The following is a 24,071-nucleotide window of genomic DNA, read 5'->3' on the forward strand; positions in this document are numbered from 1 at the left end:
GGTCGATGGTGGCCCACGGGCACTCCGTCGCTCTGGGTCTCGCAACAAAGGGGACGAGCTGCCGATGGTGAGTGACAGCTCGCCCCCTTTAGTAGGCAGGCCGGGGGCGTGGCCGGCCAAACGGAGGCGTTCCCGAAGGAACGCCTACCGTTTGGGGGCGGCCCCACTGACATCACAAGTGATGTCAGTGGAGAGCTTCCGGCTCAATTTGAGCCGAAAGCTGTCTGGGGCTTGCGGCCACGAGACCCTACCACAAGGGTCTCGTCGCAAGCCCGATGGTTGCGATGGTCTTAACCATCGCGACCATCATCATGGCCGCTCGCAATAGCTGTGGGTGGACACCCACAGCTATGCGAGCGGCCAGGAGGCCGATCCAAAAAATAAATAGCCCGGCCCTGATTCTGAGCGAGCGCTCTGTCATAGCATCCGGCTCTGAATCAGGGATACTGCACCTTAGTAATTCTATCCCTAGCTCTGCTCAGACTGGGACCAAGAATGGCGCGGGTTTAATTGACAAGCAAGGTAAGGTGTTCTCCAATAGGATTCTGCCTGGTGTCTACGGCTGCCTCTATAGCAAAGCGCCAGCTAAATAAAGTTATTATTCCTTCCCTCTGTGACACTGCTGTAGCCATTCAGCCAACAGGTGTGGAGGAAGCTAGGAATCTGATTGGATGCCACTGGGGCTGATGAATGAATACATTGTTTTCCCATTTTTGTATGATAAAGGCTCCAGTGTGCCGTAAGTCTTACGGGGAATACACTCTTATAATAGCTGTATATATGATGGGCTGTGATGTCATCAGTTCACTATTCATTAGGAACAGTAATATACATCTTTCTGTACATTAGATAGGAGATCAAAGCCGTAACTAGAGTTTTTGGTGCCCTGTGCCAGAAAGAGCATTTACCCCCCCCCCATATTTTTCAAATAAGACGCACACCCACAAAAGGACCATGGCCTCATGGGAAGGACCCAGGGAAGAAATAGGGGAGACCAGGAGATGCTGGGGATAAAAGAAGAGGAAGCTGCAAGTGAAAATTATAATATACAGAAAACTGACAGGACCAAACAGCGACCCCTACCCTGCGGTGTGTGGTCGCACCACCCTAGTTACGGCCCTATAGGAGATAATGGGATGTTGACAGTTATGATACCATTGTTGAAATGTCGACATGGAACATGTCAAGTCTTGCAGAATGTCGACTGGTTCACAATATCGATGCCTGAAATGTTGACATTCTGTAGAATGCTGACATTAGGGTTGGGGGGGTTAGGGTTAGGCTGTGGGGGGATTTTTAGGGTGAGGGTTTAGCATACTGGAACGCCCCATCCCCTGACATTGTCGGACCCGGGAGTCTCCGCTGTACCACCAGAGCTGATAGGAGGTAAGTGGTTGCTGCACCGCCAGAGCTGATAGGAGATAAGCGGTTGCTGCACCACCAGAGCTGATAGGAGGTAAGTGGTTGCTGCACCACCAGAGCTGATAGGAGGTAAGCGGTTGCTGCACCACCAGAGCTGATAGGAGGTAAGCGGTTGCTGCACCACCAGAGCTGATAGGAGGTAAGAGGTTGCTGCACCACCAGAGCTGATAGGAGGTAAGCGGTTGCTGCACCTCCAGAGCTTATAGGAGGTAAGCGGTTGCTGCACCGCCAGAGCGGATAGGAGGTAAGCGGTTGCTGCACCGCCAGAGCTGATAGGAGGTAAGCGGTTGCTGCACCGCCAGAGCTGATAGGAGGTAAGCGGTTGCTGCACCGCCAGAGCTGATAGGAGGTAAGCGGTTGCTGCACCGCCAGAGCTGATAGGAGGTGAGTAGTTGCTGCACCATCAGAGCTGATAGGAGGTAAGTGGTTGCTGCAACGCCAGAGCTGTTAGGAGATAAGTGGTTGCTACACCGCCAGAGCTGATAGGAGGTAAGTGGTTGCTGCACCGCCAGAGCTGATAGGAGGTAAGTGGTTGCTGCACCGCCAGAGCTGATAGGAGGTAAGTGGTTGCTGCACCATCAGAACCTGCTGTTTTGTTGAGATTCTGAACATGTTGACATTCATCAGTGCCAACATGCTGCGTGTGGACATTCTCATGCTGACATGATGAATGTCGACAAAACATACCGAACCCGGAGATAATGTATCCTATACTAAACGATACGTGCACAATATATAAATCGCTGTCTGCGGTTCCCGTGGCCATTCACAAGATAGAGCTGTAGGCCAAATTCTTTCATACAGGGCATGGAACATACAACATAATAGAATTAATGGGTTCTGTTATCTGCAGTACAATATATAATATAATGTAATATGAGCCTGTTTATGGCAATTATGTATTATAAGGGTCAAAGAGGTCAGCGCACTTGATCTTTGACCGGCACTACAACCCTTTGGTGACATCTTATAGGCTTAATATCGCTAATTTATGTCTGTATAAGAATTCCAGTAATTCACTGGAAATCTTTTACATAGTCTTGTACTGTTTGATATAGGCGTTAGTATTACACTCATGGATCTTGTAAGTAATTTACTATGATAATAATTGAATAGATTTAGCTAATTAATATTCTGTATCGTGCGGTGAATGTGGCTATTCAGTCGGCAGCACTCCATCAGTATAAGTACGATGTTAGGAACCTGATGTGTATAAGACAGTTGATCATTTCTGGAGAACTACTTACCTAAACCGCGTATCCTTGCCAAGAGCTTTGATTGCTGTTGCAGCCCCAAAAGAATGTCCAACCGCCGCCACTCTTTGGATGTCAATGGAGTCCTTAATGCAGAAGAAAGAGTTGAAGGTTATAACTAGCGTTATATATCTCTGTATTCTGCATTAGAGGTAAGTGACCAAGAACTCTCCAGCTATGAATACAGTATGCATAGTTTCTGTCTCTGCTGTGTGCTGGTGACTGGTGTTCCTTAACGCGTTTCATTAACCCTGGTCTTGTTTTGTACCCACCTTTAACAGCCGCCAGTCAAAGTTGGATGGTAAGGCATTGGTGACTGGTTTCCCAGCATTGATATCCAGCATAAGGTCTAGGGCTCGCAAACATTCGTCCACTCTCTTCTGAACCTGCGCGTACACAAAAGAAACCAGGCTCAGTAAGCAACGCATTTCACCTAAATATCAAATAGACTGGATTCAGAGTAAGCACCAGATATATGGACAATCCTATGCCTTTGTACCTCATATCCACTGTAAATTACATAACATTGAATGTTACATCTATTTCATACAGTATATTATTATTACCAGTTACTTATATAGCGCACACATATTCTGCAGCACGTTACAGAGAACATTTGGTCATTTCACATCAGTCCCTGCCCCAGTGGAGCTTACAATCTACGTTCCCTATCACATGCACACATACTTACACACTACCTACCAGTATATTTTGGAATGTGGGAAGAAACCGGAGGACCCGGTGGAAACCCACCGGAGCACAAGGAGAACATACAAACTCCACACAGGTAGGGATGTGGTGCGAACCCACGATCTCAGTGCTGTGAGGCAGTAATGCTAACCACTACACCCTCTGTGCTGCCAAGTATACCATGTAAATTGTAAAATAACACTGTGGGATAGCACAAGTATTATATATATATATATATATATATATATATATATATACACACACACACACACACAGTTTTTAATTACATAATTAGGTATAATCCTCAATTAACCCCCCTTAAACTTCTTTAGGAGGTCTCCATAGGAAAGCACTTTATTATTAGACTTTTATACACAGCCAGCATTCATTGTAAGCATTTTATTGACAGTCCTAAAAACTATCAAACACACTTTAATGCTGACAGTCCAAAAAAATTCTGTAAGCCAATAGAACAATAGAACGGTACTCGGCCACTTTCCAAATTTCACTTTGCTTTATGTCATAGTTCTGCAGCATTTAGAATCACAAAGGGTAGGTAGTGTATCATAGAGTTCTATGGGAAGACTCAATAAGCGGTGCTACAGTGCAGGGAAGCTATGAGGGGAGTTAATGAATGTACGTTTAACACTGTTACAGCAAGGAAAACTGATGTTGCTCATCCATATCAAGTCACTGGCGGGGCAGTGGGGGGGGAGGTGAATGAACAGGTACTTCTTACCTGGGCCCGGACGGCTGGTGGGGCCCGGGTCAGTAGCACATTGGGCAGTGAGAGAGGAGACTGCAGTGGAAGAGTTAGAGAGGCTGGCTAATTCTGTGCCTCCTCTCTCTCCCTGCAAGTGTTATGGAGGAGGCATCAAATTGATCACCCCCTCCTCCCCCCGGGACCTGCTCTGTAGCCAAGAGGGACAAATCCACCCCCCTTCCCGGCTTGTGGTGCCGCTTCGCATTGTACTTTTTAAATGTTTTTTTTATTGGGGGGGGGGGGGGGGGGGACCTGGCCACCTCGCCCTGATTTGCTCACGCGCCCCTTACCTGGACTTATCACTGCTCTTAACGGCCATGTTTAATCGAAATAGTGACATCACTGAGGCACTTCATGACTTATATTCATGAGGTCTGGCTAAAATTAATGAGGCACCATTTGCTAGAGATTTGATTGGTTAACTGATATAACCTCTGCCATACATACCTATTCTGCTTTGGACTGGTTTAACCCCCTATATCGTCTACGTTTCCTAACTCCCCTAACTAGGAGGGCTTTCTCTATTTATTATGGTCACCTCAGAGACGAGTTGGACCATTCAGAGTTGTGAACATGTATTACCCAATGGCACCATATTTTCCTACCTTTTCCCCTAAAGATACCAGTATCATTAACATTTGTAATCAGTTTTGCCACCTTCTTAATGCTAGCATGTACTGTATAAAGAGCTATTATTAAATATCTTACATAAGTTATTTGTCCCCACATCATCGGTTTTTGATGGGCCTGTCACTCTCTTCTGCCCGACCTAAATGCGCCCATTGAGATGCCACCTTTTTACACTTCTGGGGATGTCCTCTAGTGAAGAATTTTTGTGTCCAGGCTAAAACTCACGCAGAATTATATCCCCTTCAACCCAGAATGTGCCATCTTTGCGGTGGCACCACGGGATCAATGAGTGGCCAATGGATGCCGTAAACCTCTCCTGGCTGTTACAGATGTGTCCTCATACATCTAGCCTCCTTGCACGTTAAGCAGCCCTTCTAGTCGCACCATGCCGCTGCTTGACTCCGTAGCGCTGAGCCTCTTTTCGTTACAATATGTAGCATAAGCAGTTTCTGCTGATTAAAATGATATGCGGCATGAATATATTGAGCAACTGTGGGTGTATCTGCATGCAAAATGCTACGTTACAGTGTCAGCGGCTGTAACACTGTAACGTAGCGTTTTGCATGAGGATCCACCGGCAGTGGCACACAGAACATAGGCATGCTGCATATCATTTTAATCAATGGAAGCTGCTTGTGTAACCTATTCGCATCGCTGTGTGAATAAGACGCATTTGAATGTAAAAAGTTGCACGAAAAAAAGCTCGGCGCTACAGAGTCACACAGTTCCCGCGTTATGTGTAGCGCGACTTGTAGGGCACATAGGATAGATATATGTGAACACACCGGTAGGTCGGCTGCGATTCTCCCTCTGCCTTACATGTTTGGAATCCATCATCGATTACATATGCTCACAGACGCACTGATTCAACTGAACGCCATCAAACAAGTATTTACTGTGCAGCACAGGGGCTTCTCCTCGCCTATAATTGCCATCACACGGTTATTAATATATTTTATCTGGATGGTATATCTATCTTTATTCTACCATGACTCTGATGAGGATACATCCCGGAGAGGGAGCTGGGATAATGAGCCACAAACACATACCATCCGGAGAGGGGGCTGGGATAATGAGCCACAAACACATGTAATCTGGAGAGGGGGCTGGGATAATGAGCCACAAACACATGTAATCCGGAGAGGGGGCTGGGATAATGAGCCACAAACACATGCAATCCGGAGAGGGGGCTGGGATAATGAGCCACAAACACATGTAATCTGGAGAGGGGGCTGGGATAATGAGCCACAAACACATACCATCCGGAGAGGGGGCTGGGATAATGAGCCACAAACACATACCATCCGGAGAGGGGGCTGGGATAATGAGACACAAACACATACCATCCTTAGAGGGGACTGGGATAATGAGCCACAAACACATGCCATCCGGAGAGGGGGCTGGGATAATGAGCCACAAACACATGTAATCTGGAGAGGGGGCTGGGATAATGAGCCACAAACACATGTAATCTGGAGAGGGGGCTGGGATAATGAGCCACAAACACATACCATCCGGAGAGGGGGCTGGGATAATGAGCCACAAACACATACCATCCGGAGAGGGGGCTGGGATAATGAGACACAAACACATGCCATCCTTAGAGGGGACTGGGATAATGAGCCACAAACACATGCCATCCGGAGAGGGGGCTGGGATAATGAGCCACAAACACATGTAATCCGGAGAGGGGGCTGGGATAATGAGCCACAAACACATGCAATCCGGAGAGGGGGCTGGGATAATGAGCCACAAACACATGTAATCTGGAGAGGGGGCTGGGATAATGAGCCACAAACACATGTAATCTGGAGAGGGGGCTGGGATAATGAGCCACAAACACATACCATCCGGAGAGGGGGCTGGGATAATGAGCCACAAACACATACCATCCGGAGAGGGGGCTGGGATAATGAGACACAAACACATACCATCCTTAGAGGGGACTGGGATAATGAGCCACAAACACATGCCATCCGGAGAGGGGGCTGGGATAATGAGCCACAAACACATGTAATCTGGAGAGGGGGCTGGGATAATGAGCCACAAACACATGTAATCTGGAGAGGGGGCTGGGATAATGAGCCACAAACACATACCATCCGGAGAGGGGGCTGGGATAATGAGCCACAAACACATACCATCCGGAGAGGGGGCTGGGATAATGAGACACAAACACATGCCATCCTTAGAGGGGACTGGGATAATGAGCCACAAACACATGCCATCCGGAGAGGGGGCTGGGATAATGAGCCACAAACACATGTAACCCGGAGAGAGGGCTGGAATAATGAGCCACAAACACATGCCATCCGGAGAGGGGGCTGGGATAATGAGCCACAAACACATGTAATCTGGAGACGGGGCTGGGATAATGAGTCACAAACACATGTAACCCGGAGAGAGGGCTGGAATAATGAGCCACAAACACATGCCATCCGGAGAGGGGGCTGGGATAATGAGCCACAAACACATGTAATCCAGAGAGGGGGCTGGGATAATGAGCCACAAACACATGTAATCCAGAGAGGGGGCTGGGAAGTTTTCCATACAGTGACAGCTAAGGTGCCTATTGTAAGGGCGTCTGAGGTTACCACACTGGAAATGCCTAAGTACCAATGCATGAAAACAAGTAACAAATGATATGTGGGTTTCATATGGCCACCAAGCATTCAACGGGACCCTGATGGAGCAATGGGAATGACATCAAAATAAAGATGTATGTTCAAAACAAAGCACAATAACAGGGATACATAGATGAATAACTAAATCTTTCTATTTCTACAAAGAGTGTGAGAAAGTTACACAAGTGCAATATATTGTATATTCAGGAATACATTCACAGAACAGGATTTGCTCAGGTGTCACTTTAATTGTCTCATGCATAGTTTCCATATGCACAGGAAGGTCTGAGATTCAGAACATGACGGATAAACATGAAGGCTGCGGTTTTGCAGGCTGATAGGTGACGCGTTACATTCTGCTGAATAATACAGGACATAAGTAAGAGGAGAACATAACTGATAATGAGAATGATTTTCTTTTTTTGGGTTATTGTATGGTGATTTAGAACACCTGATAATCCCTGTATCCAGGGCAATACGGTCTTATTAATACCTGTTCAAATCGCAGAGGGAATTCATCCGCCCCTGGTTTTACAGGCTTATTGTATATCCATACTTTCTCCAGAGGGTCGCACTCCTTCTCCTGCGCACAGGTGTCAGCGGAGGATCTCTCCCGGAAATAAAATGTTGCAGATGCAGATTCATCTCTGTCACATAATTATATATGTATAGTTATTATAGCATTGGACTCTTCCTATGATAACAAGTCAGTGCAAATGTTTTGTTTTTTTACCAAAGAATCACCCACTTATCGGACTGACTGTAAGATGCCTGTCAGGACAGAACACCAGACTAAGCCTGCGCATATAACTAGCATATATCTCTGGGAATCATGTCACACCACCCAGTATACTGACCTGCTCCTGTACCCGGCTAACATATAACCATGGTACATCCAATAGTTCTGGATCTCAGGCTCAGACAATCCAGAAGGCAACCAACGTTATAATAACAATGTACACCTGACTTACTCCCAATTCCCGTAATAATGTATAGTAGAGTCCATTGTTCCTTATAATACTCATGATTACATAATGACCATTGAAGTGATAACATAATTTTAAGCCAAGACATCAGAACACACAGCGTATACAGATATTATATGTACTACACAAATATACAATATAATGATATGATTACAGTCTATGGTTTAAAGTTCACCCATCCCTATAGAGAGTGGGGGCAGCCACTTTATGTACATACAATATATAAGAAGGCAATTCGTAAACTCACTAGGGTCATTATGTAACCATGAGTATTATAAGGAACAATGGACTCTCTACGATACATTAGTACAGGACAACACTGAGGCACGAGGCAAGAAGGACTATAATAATGTCACGTGACTAGTTGCTAATAATTTATAGGCTGCGTGCTAATGAGTATTGTAATACCCAGAGCACTGGCTGCGCCCCCTGTAGGTACACAATGGCATTTCCTAGCGTATTCTGATGGATCCTCATTGGTGGATAAATCGAGCACCTACCTGTGTTCCACTGCAGCGACTACAAAGCCCTGAGACGCCAGCCCAATGCAGATAGCCGAGTACAGTGTCCTGTAAGCAGACGTCAGCATTTAGTAAAGGAATATAATCTTATCAGTCTGATACAGCACTATGCAACCTATGACGCCACTTGCGGCTGCACTACATCACTAGCCAGGGCTTGTTATAGAACACAAACGAGCAAGGAAAATCATTATCTTACATTAACATAAATCAAATTTGGTTTATTACAAAACTGAATTCTGTACCATATACCATTATGGTCTACCGCATGTCCGGCGGTTCTAATACCAACGCCCGGCACCAGTGAAGATCCCGACTGCTGTTTTGGTAAGTACTGACTAACCTAACCCCCCCTAACCCTCCTTTTGGGGTGCCTAAATGTAACCTCCCCCCCAAATGGCTAACCACCCCTGTAAGTGCCGAAACCTAACCCCCCCTTCCCCGCAGCCTAACCCTAAGTTTCCCGGTGGGGGGGTGCCTAACCCTAACCTCCCCATGGGGGTGCCTAACTCTAACCTTCCCTTCCCCTAGCCTAAACCTAACCCTCCCGGGGGGTGCCTAACCCTAAATCTCCCCGGGAGCCCCTAACCTAACCCTCCCCCCCCCCCCCGCGGCTGTCCACCCCCGGCTTACCTTCGATCTGTATGCCGGGCATCGGGCTCCCGGCGTAGGTTAAATGTCAGACGTCAGGATTTCGACACCTGTCATTAGACCTTAGACCCCTGCCGGCATTAGACAGTCAGGAAGCCGGCGGTCAGCATTTCGACCGTCGGCCTCCTGACTGCATCCCCTCTGCGCAAGGTGTTACACCCTGTATGAGATTCCCACTCATACAATGAGGACACAGATGTGGGAGGAGCTTCAGCTGTCTGTCACGGAGGGGGAGGACCAGACTTTATATTTACAGAAGAAGAATGGAACATTCAATATTACCTTTATATTTCAAAATATGTGGGTTTAATGGTCCTTTCGCTTTATAGCCATTGGATAGGACCAAATGGGTTAAACTTTGTGCACTGGATACACACTACGTATAGATGGTAAGCTTGCAAGCAGGGCCCTCTTACCTATTTGTCTGTCTGTTGCTACCCAGTCTTGTTCTATTACTATTTCTGTGCAAATTCTGCTCTCCTCAGCGGACTTGCAGTGAGCTTCCTTAAATCTGTTTAACACCTTCAGATGACTCTGGCATTTCATGCAGTATAGAAGTGTATTTATATATAATGAACAGTGGGCCTGATTTAGACCTGCTCCCAAGCGCATAGCGCTCGCAAGCGGGTCGATGGTGGCCCAGTGCGCACGCGCGGCGTGTGCAAGCCCCGGAGCGAGCGCAAAAAGCACTCGCTCCGTGGCTCACTACAAAAGGGGCAGCTGTCGATGTTGATTGACAGCTCGCCCCGTTTTGTAGGCGTGGCTGGGGGGTGGCTTCACAAACGGAGGCGTTCCCAAGCGAATGCCTGCCGGTTGTGGGCGGCCCCACTGACATCACCAGTGATGTCAGTGAGAGAGCTTCCGGCTCTATTAGAGCCAGAAGCTCTCTGGGGCTTGTGGCCATGAGACCCTACCACAAGGGTCTCGTCACAAGCCCGATGGTCGCAATGGTCTTGACCATCGCGACCATCATCCTGGCCGCTCGCAATAGCTGTGGGTGGTCACCCACAGCTATGCGAGTGGCCAGGAGGCCGTAACTAAAAAAACCAGCGCCCGCCCTGATTCAGAGCGAGGGCTCGCTTTTTGCGAGCGCCTCTAGATCAGGCCCTGTCTTCACTATCCATTATCTGCTTTTTAGCAGCGTGTTTATATCATTGTGCACAGTTGTGTATTAATGTTGCTCTAGGGGAGGAAACAACATTCTTCAGCTCTCTGCATTGACAATTACATTCAGAGAGAAACTTAGTCTTGTATCTCAGAGCGATAACTGATGTTATAAACACATGGCTGGAAAGCACAGAATAATAGAAGAAAAAAAACATTTAGAAAAAGAGTTGCGATAGAGGATGTACAAGTCAATAAGTTAAATGTAAAGCTCTCTTTAAGTCTCATTAATTAATAGTAAAGCAACATATATAGTACTTTTTATGTTTTAAGTAATTATTACCTGAAAGCTCCCAGACCATGGGAGAATATAACCAGGGGGTATTTCTCTCCTGGCTTGAAAGGGGCGTTTAGCTTTGCAGGACATTTCACAGAGCCTATAAAGAGCAGAGAACTGATTGTAATCACTGTAGTTACATCTGCCATTACTATTCCCAGACACAAGCAACCACTCATTATAATCTGTTAATTATGGAGGACGGCTCTGCATCTTATACCTGTAGACGTTTATCAGTGCAGATATATACTTATAGCCATATATCAGTGCTGCCATAGGCCTACTAGGCACTCTAACCTCAATATTATCCCATGAACCACATGGGGAATGTAACTACCTCCTTTGTTCCCTCTGGTCATAGTTTTGGACCTTCTGAACATCTTGTGGACATCATGCCAACAATGACATCATATTAAATCAACAATGATGTAATACCAGCCCTGCTGCATTATGATAGGTGCGTCACACATGAGTAAGATTCACAGAAGACTGTGGACCTCATTCAGAGGCGGTCGTTAGTTGCAAGCGGTCGCCCTGAATCAGGGCGGCCGCTTGCATCCTGAACGATCGCCTCCTTGTCGATCGCTAAGCTGTGGGTTAACACCCACAGCTCTAGCGACCGACATGGGTGATGGTCGCGATGGTCAAGACCATCGTGACCATTGGGGCTTACGACCAGACCCTAAGGTTGGGTCTGAGCACTCGTAAGCCCCAGGGAGCTTCCTGCTCTGATCGAGCAGTAAGCTCCCCACTGACATCAGCAATGATGTCAGTGGGGCCGCACCCAAACGGCAAGCGTTCCGGCGGGAACGCCTTCATTTGGGCAGGCACGCCCCCTGCCCGCCTCCCAAATGGGGCGAGCTGTCACTCACCATCGACAGCTCGCCCTGTCTGCTGCGAGACCCCTAGCGACGGAGCGACCGTCACTAGCCGGGTCTCGCGCATGCGCATGACAGAGCCGGCTCCGTCATGTGCATGCCCAGTGGGGCAACATCGAGTCGGTTGCGAGCGCTCAGCGCTCGCGACCGGCTCTGAATGACCCCCTGTGTGAGAGTAGACAAACGGATTATATAAGACAAAGAGAACTGCACTTTACTGAAAGGCGACTTCAAAGATACCGCGGATTAGCGCATCCCCTACTCATATACTTTATATTGAAACCTATATGGGTTTGTTGTGTTCAAGGGCAATTTGAGCTTTTTATTGAGCTATGCTGAGCATTGTATATGTGTGGATGTCCAGGTGTGCCTTAAAGATGCCTCTATATAAGTCCAGGCCTGGTATCACTTAGATGCGTTCATTCTTTCTGACCTGGCTGTTATTCCCTATATGACTGACTATGGTTCCGCTTTGTCTGAACTGACCTTTCTGTTCCCTGGTGCCTGCCCTGACCTTTCTGTTCCTTGGTGCCTGCCCTGACCTTTCCGTTCCTTGGTGCCTGCCCTGACCTTTCTGTTCCTTGGTGCCTGCCCTGACCTTTCTGTTCCTTGGTGCCTGCCCTGACCTTTCTGTTCCTTGGTGCCTGCCCTGACCTTTCTGTTCCTTGGTGCCTGCCCTGACCTTTCTGTTCCTTGGTGCCTGCCCTGACCTTTCTGTTCCTTGGTGCCTGCCCTGACCTTTCTGTTCTTGGTGCCTGCCCTGACCTTTCTGTTCTTGGTGCCTACCCTGACATTTCTGTTCCTTGGTGCATGTCAAGAATTTTCAGTTTCATGGAACTTGTTCAGGACCTGGGTGCAGCCGGGTAACAGTGAGCACATTTTCTATGGGAAGGGGACTGCTTAAGACTAGCCTGGCCATAATTCACCAGTGACCATTACAATGAACAACTTGGAGACAATAGATAAAATACTGCAAAAAGAATTTGTTGTGCAGTATATTCTACTCATGATATTTTACATTCCACAAATAGAAATGGAAACTAAAAGCTACATCTAGTGAGCCTATATAAACACAATTATCTAAATATATTATTTATACATCTTGTATAAATATAATTGAACATAATGTGCAAAAGAAACTTGCCCATAGCAACAGGGACACCATGAACATGATTCAGAGTTGTATGCTATTCCGATGTTTACAGAGTTGACCGATCATCAGTAAACCGTGCAAGCATCTAAGGGTTGGTAAACATCAGACGTTATATATCGTCTGATCCAGCGGACTGGAGCAACATATCGTACACATCGTCATTGTAATAATAATAATAATAATAATAATAATAATAACACTTTATTGTCATTGACAGCACAAGTGATGTCAACGAAAAAACAACACAGCAACATACCACATAGTAAAACAGGCAGCAAATTACACTATAATGCAACACCATATAACAATTTGAGTTAACCGTTTAACATACGCACGGCTGTAGGAAATAAACTATTATGATATCGCTTTGTGCGAGTGCGCACAGCTCTAAAACGCCTATTTGATGGCAATTTCTCAAAAAGAGCGTGATTAGGATGGCTGGAATCTGCTAAAATAGAGCTAGTTTTCTTCCGGAGCCTTTTTTCATATATCTCCCGTGTGCACGGTAGCGCCACTCCGATAATTCCACTAGCTGTTCCAACCACCCTATCCAACGCCCTCCGTTCAGCCTCAGTACAGTTCCCATACCAAGCAACAATACCATAAGTCCGAACACTTTCCACGATGCTATGACAAAAATTTAAGAGGGTCCCCCTGCTCACACACGCAGATCTGAAACGACGCAGGAAGAGCAAACGTTGATGTGCCTTCTTAACCAAGAAGGCTGAATTTAAGGACCATGACAAAGTATTCGAGATATAGAACCCCAGCAACTTAAAGGAGGGCACTACGTCAATGGTCAAACCACCTAGACACCGGGGCCTTTGTAGGAGTATCACATTTCCTAAAGTCAATAATCATTTCCTTTGTTTTCATCGTGTTTAGGAGACAGTTACCACCGCTCCACTCAAACATTCTAGCCACCTAAGCTCTATAGGCAAGTTCATCCCCGTTAGTTATTAAGCATTAAGCCAACGATAGTGATATCGTCCGCAAATTTAACGATCTTAACAGACCGAGACTGGGACACACAATCAATGGTGAACAATGAATTGTGTACGCATTACAGCACGCTCCCGCCCACCGACAACGGGGTCATCCCATCTGCTGTGCTGCACGGCCTACATCTGCATGCAGCCATGAACTAAACAGCGAGCGATCGTGCGCTATATCGTTCAGTGTGTAAGGCTGACTGACATCTCGTCGGTCGTGCCGTAGTCAGAGATACACATCATTCCGATGTGTACCCAGCCTAGGTCACAATGCACATGCATCAAGGACCAATTACAGTACTTGCTTCCAGCAACTGTTTACTTTCGTGTGATTGACAGCCAGGGAGCGTTTGTGGGAGGTGACAGGACCTGCTGCAAGGAACGCAGGTGTGTCATGACTGTTTCGGGGGCGTGTCATACAGAGAGACTGCATCCTTGTACGCAGGGAATAAGGTTCCGACATCTCAAATCCCACAGCCATGCTTCAGGAGCATAGACTCACTCAGGACTGCTTGGATTTGCAAAGTCGCAAGAGGGTGCCTCAATATATATAATATAATAACTATTTACAGTACATATCTGGTTTCATTTCAGCATATTTGAGCTCACAAACAAATGTGCATGAGGTGTTGTGTACAGAGAGAGACACTCTGTGTGCACTGTGACTAGTAATACAAGTTATACAAACAATAAGTCACACATCTCAGACAAAACTCACCAAAATAATTCCTAAAAATGAAATCAACAACAGATCGGTTCAGCTTCAGCGTGTCGGCTAGACCCAGGTAATACTCCCTCCTGGGGATCCACACGGCGTCTTCATACTCATCGCTGTCTACACAGGGGTAAAACAGCCGGAGAAAACTGCCCTGTAGGAGACAAAACAGCCACTTAGTATTGTGGGCGACTCCTGAGCTGCAGCAAGGCCAGGGAGAGGACACAAGGCACAGCAATGCAGACAGGTCGGGGAACATTCCTTAGGGTCGGACAAGGAATAATACAGCCAGAAAATAACAAGTTATATAACAATAAGGACATTCACTCGTGTATTGAATTGATGCACATTTGCAGCACATACAATAGGCTATGTCACACTAGTTTTGCATAATTATCTTCCTTATTCCCATTTCCTATTTCCCAGTAGTTGAAGTAATGACAAGTGAAACATCTCATAGTAACACAAGATAAATGGATCTGTTGTTTAATTGTGAGCCCCCTGGTTCCCTCATCATGGAGGATGATAGTTGCATTATGGATGATGATAGTTGCATTATGATTATGGATGATGATAGTTGCATTATGATTATGGAGAATGATAGTTGCATTATGGATGATGATAGTTGCATTATGATTATGGAGGATGATACTTGCATTATGGATGATGATAGTTGCATTATGGATGATGATAGGATAGTTGCATTATGGATGATGATAGGATAGTTGCATTATGGATGATGATAGTTGCATTATGGATGATGATAGTTGCATTATGATTATGGAGGATGATACTTGCATTATGGATGATGGTAGTTGCATTATGGAGGATGATAGTTGCATTATGGATGATGGTAGTTGCATTATGGAGGATGATAGTTGCATTATGATTATGGAGGATGATAGTTGCATTATGATTATGGAGGATGATAGTTGCATTATGGATGATGATAGTTGCATTATGATTATGGATGATGATACTTGCATTATGGAGGATGATAGTTGCATTATGGATGATGATAGTTGCATTATGATTATGGATGATGATACTTGCATTATGGAGGATGATAGTTGCATTCTGGATGATGATAGTTGCATTATGATTATGGAGGATGATAGTTGCATTATGGATGATGATAGTTGCATTATGATTATGGATGATGATAGTTGCATTATGGAGGATGATAGTTGCATTATGGATGATGATAGTTGCATTATGTTTATGGAGGATGATAGTTGCATTATGGATGATGGTAGTTGCATTATGGAGGATGGTAGTTGCATTATGGAGGATGATAGTTGCATTATGGATGATGATAGTTGCATTATGATTATGGAGGATGATAGTTGCATTATGGATGATGGTAGTTGCATTATGGAGGATGATAGTTGCATTATGGATGATGGTAGTTGCATTATGGAGGATGATAGTTGCATTATGATTATGGAGGATGATAGTTGCATTATGATTATGGAGGATGATAGTTGCATTATGGATGATGATAGTTGCATTATGATTATGGAGGATGATAGTTGCATTATGGAGGATGATAGTTGCATTATGGAGAATGATAGTTGCATTATGATTATGGAGGATGATAGTTGCATTATGGATGATGGTAGTTGCATTATGGAGGATGGTAGTTGCATTATGGATGATGGTAGTTGCATTATGGAGGATGATAGTTGCATTATGATTATGGAGGATGATAGTTGCATTATGGAGGATGATAGTAATATTAATAATTAAACAGCTTTCCACTCCCTCTATTTGAGCATTCACTGAGCTGTGCATGAGCTTCCCTGTATCACACCCAGAGATCTGGTTACAAGATAGCGACAGTGAGACAGTACAGATGGTGATGTCACAGTGACAGGGCCCGTCAGGACTTGCAATGTCTCACTGTATTCCATGCGCCGTCATCTCTCACGTAACTGCTGAGCCAGGTATCTCATCATCAGCGTCCCACGGATTTATGTCACACACCCCTTTGACAGCAATTGTGCAACCTTCTAAATAATAATATTATACACCATGGCCTAGTGGTCAGAATAAATCTTCAAATGCAAAATGAACTTCCTTATGGTGCTGCTGACAGTCATTCTGCTGATTGTACCAGTACGCCTGACACTGCGCCTATCCATTCACCACTGGCCAATGACATCATCAGAGACACAACGTAAGCTGTCAGGCTGTATTTGTATGTGTAGGGGCTTCACTGCGTGTAGGCGCAGGTCAATATAAATCCTCGAAAATGCACAAATGATACAGATCAAGGAAACATAAGGAAACATACCCTTAGGAAATAAAGTCTTGGTTAATTCCTATACCTGAATGGTGTGATCGCTCATCAAATCACAGCAGCCCACGATATGGGGTCCTTTCCCCTGGGGTATCCCACAAAACTGGACACTGCTATAACTCCCCATCTTCTGTGATGCTTTATACCTCACCCACTGGCTGACAGGAGACTTCTTCTGGGCCTGGAACATAAATTGGTTGTGGTGGTTGATGTCACATGAACAGCACTGGTCTATGTAAACCTTTCACATACTGTAGGAGCGGACTCTAGAGTAACTTTGCCCTCAGACAAACCAATGCAGCATGGTTTGCAATTGTAATGGTATTAAGAGAGGAGGGGTCCCATGTGCAGTCTCCGTCCGGAGCCCCCTTCCTCTCTACCCGGCGGCTGGCAGTGCAATAAGCACAGCAGTAGACTCTAGTGCTGTACCAGAGTCTACTGTGCCTGCGCAGGTCACCAGAGAAATGGCACGGCAGTCTTTCTTCCAGCAATTTCCCTACTGCGCATGCGCAAAACGCCAGGAAAATGGCCGCTGCTCCATTTTGCCAGTGATTTGTACAGCATTTCTACCGCCGACATGGGACTCCGGAGAGATAAGTATTGAATTAATGGGTGCAGGGTGCGCGGTGTGGGCCACCTTGGACCCAGGGGACCGTGTGCACCACAACAGATCGGTTACAGTCTAGTGCGATGGAGCAGAGTGCATTGTTCGTAGCCATCTACTGGAAGCCTTGATCTACTGGTCAATAGATAGGTACCAGAATAATATGAACAGGGTATTAGTGCTTGGGTTTATTTAGGAGATGGGTCGCCACAGAGAGGATTTACACATAAACCCTACTAGAGGCATTGTCAGGTGAGGTATGTTATAGGGGTCTATTGGAGAGATGCGCTATATAAATAAAATTCAATTCAATTTAACAAGCAGCAAAAAGCCTAGCTCATACCATCTCTGGATGGCCTTAACTACACCCCAAAATGGGCACCAATGAAGATGGATAAGCTGGGTCCAATCACTAAGCATGTGTGTGAATATTAGCTATATGCCCATAATTGCCTACTCCTGGATCGTCCAGGAAGCTCCTGAAAATCAGGTGGTCGATCCAGGGGGCCAGGAAGAGTGGGCAATTCTCCCGGAGCCACCTGGCCACCCAAATCCCAGAGTGAAGTGGGAGCTAAAGACGGCCGATGATGCCATTCGCGTTTAATCGCATCTTCATGGCTCCACCCACTTCGCAATGCCAGTAATCACAGCACTGTATAGCGGGGGATGGAGCCACAATGACGCAATCAACTCATCATGCCCCTGTACCACCCACTTCTGCCGCACAACAATCCCTGCAGTACCAACCCGACTGCCCCTTCCAGAGGAGGCAGCCCAAAGATCGGCAAGTATGGTTATGCTTGTGCATATCACTGCGACTTTGGTGGTAGAGGGTGAAATATTTGCTCAGGACAGTGGTCTCCAAACTGGGTGCGGTGTCAACCTGGGCTGCTGCTGGGCACTTGCAGAGGTGACACGGGTTGTTGGTCCAGGACCAAATTAAACTTTTTAAGGTCCATGTGAGAGTCAAAACCAGTGCTGGTGGCTGCCAATCATAAAATATGAGAGTAAACAGAAGTGCAGGCTTGTCCACCACATACAGTACATCTGGAAAGTATTCACAACGCTTCACTTTTTACACATTTTGTCATGTTACAGCCTTATTCCAAAATGGAATAAATTAATTCATGACAACATGTAAAAAGTTTTATTTGCGATTTTTGCAGATTTAATAAAAAAAAACAACTAACAAATCACATGTACATAAGTATTCACAGCCTTTGCTCAATACTTTTGTTGATGCACCTTTGGCAGCAATTACAGCCTCAAGTCTTTTTGAAAATATGCCACAAGCTTGCCACACCAATCTTTAGGCAGTTTCGCCCATTCCTCTTTGCAGCACCTCTCAAGCTCCATCAGGTTGTATGGGAAGCGTAGGTGCACAGCCATTTTCAGATCTCTCCAGAGATGTTCAATTGGATTCAAGTCTGGGCTCTGGCTGGGCCACTCAAGGACATTCGCAGAGTTGTCCTGAAGCCACTCCTTTGATTTCCTGGCTGTGTGCTTAGGGTCGTTGTCCTGCTGACAGATGAACCGTCGCCCCGGTCTGAGGTCAAAAGCGCTCTGGAGCAGGTTTTCATTGAGGATATGTCTGTACATTGTTGCATTCATCTTTCCCTCTATCCTGACTAGTCTCCCAATTCCTGCCACTGAAAAACATCCCCACAGTATGATGCTGCCACCACCATGCTTCACTGTAGGGATGGTATTGGCCTGGTGATGAGCGGTGCCTGGTTTCCTCCAACAATAACGCCTGGCATTCACGCCATAGAGTTCAATCTTTGTCTCTCATGGTCTGAGAGTCCTTCAGGTGCATTTTGTCAAACTCCAGGCGGGCTGCCATGTGCTTTTTACTAAGGAGTGGCTTCCGTCTGGCCACTCTACCATACAGGCCTGATTGGTGGATTGCTGCAGAGATGGTTGTCCTTCTGGAAGGTTCTTCTCTCTCCACAGAGGAATGCTGTAGCTCTGACAGAGTGACCATCGGGTTCTTGGTCACCTCCCTGACTAGGGCCCTTCTCCCCCGATCGCTCAGTTGGTTCTGAACTTCTTCCATTTACGGATGATGGAGGCCACTGTGCTCATTGGGACCTTCAAAGGAGCAGATCTTTTTCTGTACCCTTCCCCAGATTTGTGCCTCAAGACAATCCTGTCTCTGAGGTCTACAGATAATTCCTTGGACTTTATGCTTGGTTTGTGTTCTGACATGCACTGTCAAGTGTGGAACCTTATATAGACAAGTATATGCCTTTCAAAATCGTCCAATCAACTGAATTTACCACAGGTGGACTCCAATTAGGCTGTAGGAACATCTCAAGGATGATCAGTGGAAACAGGATGCACCTGAGTTCAATTTTGAGCTTAATGGCAAAGGCTGTGAATACTTATGTACATGTGATTTCATAGTGGGTTTTTTTTAATTAAATTTGCAAAAATCTCAAAAAATCTTTTTACAAGTTGTCATTATGGGGTATTGTGTGTAGAATTTTGAGGACAAAAATTAATTTATTCCATTCTGGAATAAGGCTGTAACATAACAAAATTTGGAGAAAGTGAAGTGCTGTGAATACTTTCCGGATTCACTGTAACTAACCCTAAGGATGACAGGTAAGTACAATTCACTTAATTTCATTATTTTTTGGTCTAGGGTTTCATGGAATAAATGCTGATACTCTAAGTCTGGAAACACTGTCTCAGGACAAGATTTTTACTGGGACTCCCAGAGGAGCCCCGGCCTGGTAATCCGCCGCAGTACAATATCATGTAACACTTTGATAAATAATGATTGTCACCGCGGGGTCATAGTAAGTATATTTAAATAAATAATAAATATTTCACATTGAGCCGAAGCTGCAAATAATATTATGCACCCACCATATGGATTAGCAAATGCTTTAGTTGCTGGACTTATGCCCTGTATGTGGCCTGGACTAAATAGGGAACAGGGAACATCACCTTTTTGAAGGCATACAGAGCGCCTTCCCGCTATCAATCTTCAGTTCCTGTTGGTTGTCTGTGGATGGACATTCCGTCAAACAGACTGATTGTTGGCATGCTCACAGCGGCATAGAGTATTTAAGGAGGAGTAGTATGTAGCTTGTGTCATATATTCTATGGCTGCACATTTGCGTTATGGATTCGGGAACCCACTGATCACCATGTGCTGTCAAAATAGATGATTAACAGTGCGTTTCATGGGCTAAGCCAGCTACTTACTTGTCTTTTAACAGATCTAGAGGCCTGTATAAGAATACGTCTGATTCTAATCTGTGCTTGGTGGTCCCTTCCCTTCCTCTGTTCACTACAACAGACAGCAAACAGCCGGATGAGCTCTGCAAACTATCACACTGTCTTCACATAATAAAGCAACAGAAAACATATAACAATGTTTGCAAATCGATTCCCTGTAGGAGTGGCAGGGTGTGTTTCAGGGCCGGACTGGCCACCTCGCGTCAGCACCTGGCTCCTGGCATAAACTCCTCCCCTTACTATTCCTGACTCCTCCCACTTTTTAGTCTATGCTCTTACACATATAATTAATATTAGAACAACATACAAGTGTACATCATTCTCTGTTCTCCTGCAGGGGATTCACACATATGCCATAGTCATACATTTGGTATTTGGTTGGTTCTGTCAGGTAAAGCTGGCACTACATTGGTGTAGGTCACACACAAGGGAAGGCATTTTTCCAAATGACCAAGCCCTGCCATAGGATTAGATAGTGTTCACTTTTGGAATTTATTAGGGCAGGGTGCTGAATACAGAGGAGGACACATCTGTGCAAACCAGAGCAGAGCCGGAACTACACATTTTGGCACCGCCATCCATAAATGAAGCGGGGAGAGAGTGCGTGCCAAAGGCGCATTGAAAAAAACAGGTGTGGTCAATTCAAATGATGCCACACAGTAGTGCTTAATGCCTCTAACACATTGTGCCACACACATTAATGCCTCTTCTAACACTGCCACACAGCAATGCCCCTTGTAACACCTTATACCACGCAGAGTAATGCCCCTTCTAAAAAGTCATGCCACACACACATTAATGCCCCTTCTATCACATTATGCCACACAGTAACGCCCCTTCGAAAACTTTATGCCACACACACATTAATGCCCCTTCTAACACATTGTGCCACACACATTAATGCCCCTTCTAACACATTATGCCACACACATTAATGCCCCTTCTAACACATTATGCCACACACATTAATGCCTCTTCAAACACATTATGCCACACAGTAATGCCCCTTCTAAAAAGTTATGCCGCACACACATTAATTCCCCTTCTAACACATTATGCCACACAGTAATGCACCTTGTAACACCTTACACCACACACAGTGATGCCCCTTCTAGAACGTTATTCCACATACATTAATGCCCCTTCTAACACATTGTGCCACACACATTAATACCCCTTCTAGCACCTTCTAGCACATTATGCCACACAGTAAAGCCCCATGCACATTAACACAGTAATGTTCCTTATCACAAAGTAACTTTATGCTGCATGCTCACTAAATTCATGCTGATCCTGTCCCCTCCTCGGCGGCATTGGCCGGACCGGCCCATCTGGCCATTGGCCTTTCTGGCATTTGCTAGAACTGCCAGATGGCCAGTCCTGCCCTGGTGTCTACTGCTCTCTCCTCGCACAGCTACAAACATTGGTGCTGCCTATGTATTTGACTTCAGCACACCTGGACCTACCGTCAACCCCCCAGGTTTGCCAGGAAAACACCAATGATATATGTCCCCACAATACTGAGGCTGGCATCACTTCAGGTTGAAGGGTTTTCTTTATGAAGAGACCAATGTAATTTGCAATAAGCATAAACAGATGACTATACCTGTGTTAGAGTAGGTATGTTATATCCAATTTCCTCAGTACAGACATTTCACAGATCCCGCAGGCTGATGCCGTCTGCAAGGATACGTCCAATGGGAATTTGTATTGCCATTTTAAAAACACTGGGCCTGATTCAGAGACACAATGTAAGCAACGCCCATGTTTACACAGTTGAGAGATTATCGATAAAATGCACAAGCGTCTAAGTCACACTGCACTACGTCAAGGTACATTACCGTAATCTTTTTATTCCCAGTGTGATTGACAGTCTGGGATTGGGGGAGGTAACAAGGTGTGTCACAGCCTGCGTCTGCGATGCCGTAAGCAGTTAAAATGGCTCCGGCACCTCAGTTCCTGCGGCTATTCTGAGCCGTCCAAAGGTTACTCGGAACGGTGATAAACGGATGATTTGCAACCAATGCCGCTTCTTTGCACGCAGAGGCTTGGATTTGCAATACATTCCTCGGTGCCTGCGACATTACCATATTTTTCCACAGCAGCTGTGTATGAGATTGCAGCTGCGATGGCATTAGCGTACATCTCTGAATCAGGGCCACTAGCAATGTTTTTCTCACGCATGCCTCACCTAGGAAGACGTAGTCACCATTTTCTAAGGACAAAACACCATTCAGGTGACGGGACACCAAATACCTCAACATGCAGCCTTAAGGTAATGGCGATATGTTAGTGGGAGCACTAATTAGGGTGAGGAATTTTGAGAAATAGGATCAGTGTATTAAGGCAGCTGCAATACATATAGATGTTAGTAGCAGAGACAAGGTATATAAGGGTTTACCCATTGCAGGATTCGGTTAAGACTGAACAACCGTTGGACATGAGCCATCCAATCAGACTCTTCCCCCAGTCTAGTATATCTGTTCATACACAGGTCCGTCCCGGACAAGAGAGGATCCTGGAATGCAGGAAGTCAGTATGATCTGGAGCCATTACAACGTCAATGCATTTTGTTTTTATTAAAGTATTGAAAACCATCCTAAAGGTCCTCTGATCATAGAGATCTTGGTGCCCAGTTTATACCCAATTCACTCTCATTATAGGGGCTTTCTGCCATAGGAGTTGCAGCAATCTCAGCCTGGGACATACACCTGGCATCATATACCCTACTGTAGCATAGAAGAATTAGAGTTGAGGTACAGTATATATAATTTTATGTGCCTCTGTCTGGCTGTTGTTTCGAATTGTTCCAGAGGAAAAAAAAAAACACCTTACATGTCTGTCCAGTCTCTCGGTGGTCTGTCTGTCCGTCCAAATGTGCAATTAAAAAATTCCAAGGAATTACATACTGTGCTATTCCTATTTATTTGCAATCACTCATTATTAGAATGCGGCCCACACACAACTGGTGAACAGGACATAATAGTTAGGAGGCTGAGCTCTGATAATCCACTTATAATACATTTTATTATGTGTAACCGCAGGAGATGTATGTTACCAGGTAATGCCATATACAAGTGTTTACGCTGATTCTCTCTTATAATAATACTGTTAAACAAAAACACGTCCATGCATGTAGGGTAATTAGGAAGTTTTGCAAGGCAGCATTTTTTTATCTGCAGGTTGAATCTCCTACA

General features: G+C 45.5%; 1 protein-coding gene across 3 annotated transcripts in view; it reads right to left on the reverse strand.

Moving 5' to 3' along the window:
• The window catches only part of PLA2G7 (phospholipase A2 group VII), a 58,970-nt gene that overhangs the window by 13,721 nt on the left and 21,178 nt on the right, over window positions 1-24,071 (reverse strand). For 2 of the 3 annotated variants that reach the window (XM_088467268.1, XM_088467267.1), the window contains 8 exons: window positions 23,276-23,392; window positions 17,050-17,202; window positions 14,723-14,873; window positions 10,988-11,081; window positions 8,869-8,937; window positions 7,876-8,029; window positions 2,948-3,061; window positions 2,670-2,761 (listed from right to left, as the gene is read on the reverse strand). In XM_088467268.1, the coding sequence (XP_088323394.1) occupies window positions 2,670-2,761; window positions 2,948-3,061; window positions 7,876-8,029; window positions 8,869-8,937; window positions 10,988-11,081; window positions 14,723-14,873; window positions 17,050-17,202; window positions 23,276-23,362 (914 nt within the window). In that variant the 5' untranslated portion in view covers window positions 23,363-23,392. The remainder of the gene's footprint in view (window positions 1-2,669; window positions 2,762-2,947; window positions 3,062-7,875; window positions 8,030-8,868; window positions 8,938-10,987; window positions 11,082-14,722; window positions 14,874-17,049; window positions 17,203-23,275; window positions 23,393-24,071) is intronic. The other variant, XM_088467269.1, reaches the window with a different exon arrangement.

The sequence above is a fragment of the Taudactylus pleione genome, unplaced genomic scaffold (genome assembly GCF_031769625.1).
Source record: "Taudactylus pleione unplaced genomic scaffold, aTauple2 ptg000070l, whole genome shotgun sequence".
In the NCBI taxonomy this organism is placed as follows: Eukaryota; Metazoa; Chordata; class Amphibia; order Anura; family Myobatrachidae; genus Taudactylus; species Taudactylus pleione.